The following is a 4991-nucleotide window of genomic DNA, read 5'->3' as shown; positions in this document are numbered from 1 at the left end:
ATGCCAGACATGTGTGATGTCACCTTCCTCGTTGGCAAGGAGAAGATTCCTGTTCATGGAGTCAAGGCCATAATGGCTACTCGAAGCAGGTGAGATACTTTTCAAAGTATCGAAAATCACCACGTTTGCACGTAGGCATATTTAGCTTTCATACTTCATGTCTCCTTGGTTCATTCAGTCATGCAGTGTATTCTTGACTTTCTTTTTTGCTTTTTCCAGGTATTTATATCAACTGCTGCTCCAACACCAGAAGAAGTCCTCCTTGGAGCATTCCAAAACCAAAAAGAGCAAGACGATCAAAGACTCAGTGTCTCCACGGAAACTTATCATCAACGTTCCTGATTACCAGACAAGAGACTTTGAAACATTCCTTAAATTCGTCCACTCGGGAAAAGCGAACCTCGATTTCAAAAATGTGATAGGTAAGTGCTCATTGGGTGAATGGAATATTCATTTCAGTATGCAACGAAATGGCAAAACAAAGTAAAACATATTTGACCATATATTCACTCTCACAATAATAACATATCAGGCAGAGTACAGTAGGTCTTTGTATTTTTCAGGACTGTTGTGTGCATCTGTGGAATTTGGGTTCACTGACCTACGAACAGCTTGTATGCAGTTTATCCAGAGATATCAAAGTCAGGGACATGGTCAAGCACTTCTGGATTTAGCCTGGACCTACCAACACAAACGACCAGCACAGAAACTCATCTGTCAGGTATGCTTTCATGAAGATCTTACTGACAATCATCTCACGTCTAAACATAAAGGTATTGAGTTTTCTTGATATATGTTCAAGGTACCAAATGTTCTTTATGGGAATAGATAAATGCAGACTGCAAAGAACACTGAATATACATCATCACTCTCAATTGCAGTATTCATTTGGGATATTACACTTGTTTCCAGCTGTCAAGTGTAACCAGATGAAAGTCGCACCTGACCTTGCAACATGGTTCTAAAGAGTAGGATCATTGACCTCACTCTGCTCTTCCATGCCAAAGGGAGAATGATGCAACAACAGCAACCTGTTGTTCACAAAGACGATGAAGCAGCCAAGAGGAAGATGACATGGGTCAAATGACAACATAAAAACATCCCAAGATGACGAGAGTCAAGACAAGGATGAAGAGAAATTCACAAACACTTCCCGTGTGTAAAAGTTAGAAAAATGATGCATGTTTGTTTTGAACATTGAAAACTGATCTCAGGGTGATAAAATATCATAAAGTATCATACTGACAGTGAAGTAATGGTATCGTTGTATTCATACTTACTTCATAGCTATAGTATCTCTGTGTCGCTATGTACAAGTGCGATACATGTACATGCCATGTAGTACTTTGTTCAAATAGTGAAATGCACGAGCAGAAGATACCTTAAGTGTTATACGTTCATCTTCTTGCTTGCAAGAGAATATTTCAGAATGTTAAATTAAAACGGAGACTGTATTTGCAGGAGCATGTGTTGTCCTGACATGCACTTTTTTCAGATAGAAACACAAATTTATTATTTATTTATTTCAGAAAATAAAACATTACATTCATACATCATTCATATTTTTTCTTCATGTTCGCATGTAGCCCAACACATACTGCGACAATGTGTTGTTTGCAATGTGTTGTCCTGTACAAAATATTCCACAATATATATATATATATATTTTTTTACAGTATTAAGCATCATTTTGCATGTGTGTGCTTGATTATGAAGCAGACACCAACCTGAATGTCTGTTGTTCACTCATGTATTTGTGTATTCGTGTTCTTGATCTTAAAATATTTCAAACCCTTAAGAGGCCTTATCCAATATACATCCCAATATATCGGGATATGTGACAATACTGTGTCAATAGTGCTAAGCAAGTACATGCTCTATATACTCACCTGGACCTTCACATACCTTCACATTTACAATTGTACAAACGTTTTTCTTGAATATATGCACCTACTTCAGTTTATACAAGTGCACATGATGCTCTATATACACACCTGGATCTTCACATACCTTCACATTTACAATTGTACAAACGTTTTTCTTGAATATATGCACATACTTCAGTTTATACAAGTGCACATGATGCATTTAAATTCGTGAAATGCACGAGCAGAAGATACCTTAAGTGTTATACGTTCATCTTCTTGCTTGCAAGAGAATATTTCAGAATGTTAAATTAAAACGGAGACTGTATTTGCAGGAGCATGTGTTTTCCTGACATGCACTTTTTTCAGATAGAAACACAATTTTAGTATTTATTTATTTCAGAAAATAAAACATTACATCCATACATCATTCAATTGCATTTATGTTTTCTTCATGTCCGCATGTGACCCAACACATACTGGCCACAATGTGTTGTTTGCAAACATGTGCCATTAGTCCGACCCCTGAATCTTGTGGTTGTTTATTAGTATCGAGATCCGTCTAAAATACGATTCTTACATTGCCCGCACCTAACCCTTGCTCATAAGTTTCACTCGCAAAACAATACCAAACTCACTGTTACAGAAGACAATATGCTATTTCAATGCTGAAGGATACATTATTGGCAAACTTACCTGCAAATTGGCTTCCTTCAAAAGAAACATCAAAGACACATGCGATTGTAAGCAACTGATTTGCTTGCAGTTAGATGTATTGTGTTCTTATGTGCAACTTGCTAAGGTTTCATGTATGTCCAGCATAAGACTTAGACAATATATCACTAATGATTGTGTGTGCGGTTTTATTTAAGATAATATACCCAACCCTTTTGATGTTTAATCCAACGCTTTAGTTCATGTACATGTGTGCTTGAGAATGGATAAAACAAAATCATGTCTTGGAATCGAGATGGATAGGCCAAAAAAACTCATGCCTGATGCTAATAACACCCCATTACAAGCTATACTGCATAAGACATTAGTCTAAGGACGGAGTTTGTATGAGAAACATGTGTAGTCTGATAATCAGATGTGAATAACAGGGCCACACAATTGCCTTTTTAACTTGTCACACAAGCCAATAAATGCATTCTCTGAGATGTACTGACACACACATAGTAACACAGCAACTTCTATCTTATGTTCATCGATTTTTTCAACATTTCCAAAATCGGTTTAAGATTGTAATCTCTGAAGACCCTACCCATGTGTGTAATATTTCTAAATATGTAATATTATCGTTGTCACAAAAAAAGACACTAATTGTGTTGCCATATGTCACACCAACAGGGCAGTGAAAGCTAGTTTTCTTTTTTCTCTCCTTTTTTGTGAGTGTGTGTGAATGTCTTATTTGGAACCATCATTCTCGATAGTAGAAACAATTATTTTCTTTTACTTACATGGTAACTCATACAACTGGGAATTGTGGTTGGACAAAACAGAAAGTCAGGAGCCTCATGAGTTTTCCACCTTTTCAGGCATTAAAGGAACGATTTCGAACATACAGGTTTCGTTTAAGGCAGACTTTTATTTGGAAAGAATTTACTGGGTTCGGTGTTTGGTCACATGAAGGTTACTGACATACTTTGTTTATAATGACCTGTATCAATAACACTATGTGTACTTTATGGCACTTACAGTGTAACGAACATTCTATGAATCTGGGGAATAAGTTACAACTTGATTAACTTTACCAACATCGCTATGGTAACTATTGGTTTTAAACACTTTGTTTCTAACCAGATATGACAAGGAAAGATTAAAAGTTGACAAATAAGCTAAGTGTTTAATCATCTTGTCAGTAAAACTCCAAGTGTCACTCACTGACAACGTGGTCACTGCGTTTTCAAAACATTCATCCACACAAAGCTCTCCTTCAACATAACAAGTTGAAATGTCATTAATAACACATGCTCGATTACCAATCACTTCAAATACATTTACCAATCACTTCAAATACATTTACAAACATGTAAGACGTGGCAAACGTGTCTAAAAGGTCGCTCGGCAGTCGCACAATTGCACTTAAGGACAATTAAACAAATACTCCACAGTTACAATAAGTCGGTTTCCAAGCCTCAGTTAAATATTTGTTGCACTTCTGTCTAAAACCTATGAATGCTATTATTTGGAAGCGAATAATCCCGAAAAGTTCGAGACAGTACGGTTCACTTCACCACGTCTATGTCATTGAACGGTGACACGGCCAAATCACTTCAGTGTAAGCAGTGGGGAGGCGTATGAACACAGGAACCTATGAACTCATACCCTTTCAGCATTTGACACAAAACTTGTCATTGTCAGGTCATGCGCGTCATCCACGAATTGTCCCGAGAATATACTGCAACAACATCTATATCACTAGCATCTGAAAGTTCCACTCGGAGTTAGGGTTGTGTCTGAACAAATACTTGTTCATTAGTTGACCCTAGATTTACAAAGGCACTCTTAAGAACAAGACACAATATCACACAGGCAAATGTACAAGAAATCGCAAATCCTTAAATAGCCAAAAACATCTATTACACATTATTAACCTAATTATACTGCCTCGTTGTTTTGACAACAAAGATCATTACCCTGAAACAACTACCGCTTGATTTTTCACGTGACGTCAACTCATTCACAATTTCTGCACGTGCCTCTAAACAAGAAGTGTTAAACTGAAGCCTGCGTGTCAACATTGATTTAATCGTGACATGTAGTTGTTGTAATGAAGCTGTCATTTGTTTTGTCTTACATAGGTGATAGGATATGTTCACATAACACATGATAGGGGGTAAGGACGATGTACATGATTATGGATAAGGATGGAAGCCAATGGTGATACATTACGCATGATTGGATGATGTTTACATAACACATGATAGGGGATTAAGGATGATGTACATGATTATGGATAAGAACGGAAGCCAATGGTGATACATTACGCATGATTGGATGATGTTTACATAACACATGATAGGGGATTAAGGATGATGTACATGATTATGGATAAGGATGGAAGCCAATGGTGATACATTACGCATGATTGGATGATGTTTACATAACACATGATAGGGGATT

At 36.9% G+C, this 4991-nt stretch overlaps 1 protein-coding gene across 1 annotated transcript; it reads left to right on the top strand.

Annotated features, from left to right (window-relative positions):
- On the top strand, nucleotides 1–933 carry LOC137261094 (serine-enriched protein-like). The gene is made up of 4 exons (XM_067798767.1): nucleotides 1–89; nucleotides 220–422; nucleotides 564–721; nucleotides 913–933. The coding sequence occupies exons 1-4, from the start codon at nucleotides 1–3 to the stop codon at nucleotides 931–933; spliced, it is 471 nt and encodes a 156-aa protein (XP_067654868.1).
- Nucleotides 934–4991: the final 4058 nt, after the last annotated feature.

This window comes from Haliotis asinina, chromosome 14, assembly GCF_037392515.1.
Source record: "Haliotis asinina isolate JCU_RB_2024 chromosome 14, JCU_Hal_asi_v2, whole genome shotgun sequence".
Classification (NCBI taxonomy): domain Eukaryota; kingdom Metazoa; phylum Mollusca; class Gastropoda; order Lepetellida; family Haliotidae; genus Haliotis; species Haliotis asinina.
The sequence above is the reverse complement of the archived record's forward strand: the minus strand, read 5'-3'. Positions and strand labels throughout refer to the sequence as shown.

What these genes read in the sequence shown, in the direction of transcription:
- LOC137261094 (XM_067798767.1), top strand. Translation starts at nt 1, where the DNA reads ATGCCAGACATGTGTGATGTCACCTTCCTCGTTGGCAAGGAGAAGATT. An exon ending in CGATTTCAAAAATGTGATAG is followed by an intron (nt 423 to 563) that starts GTAAGTGCTCAT and finishes TGTATTTTTCAG; the next exon opens with GACTGTTGTGTGCATCTGTG. An exon ending in CACAGAAACTCATCTGTCAG is followed by an intron (nt 722 to 912) that starts GTATGCTTTCAT and finishes ACTTGTTTCCAG; the next exon opens with CTGTCAAGTGTAACCAGATG.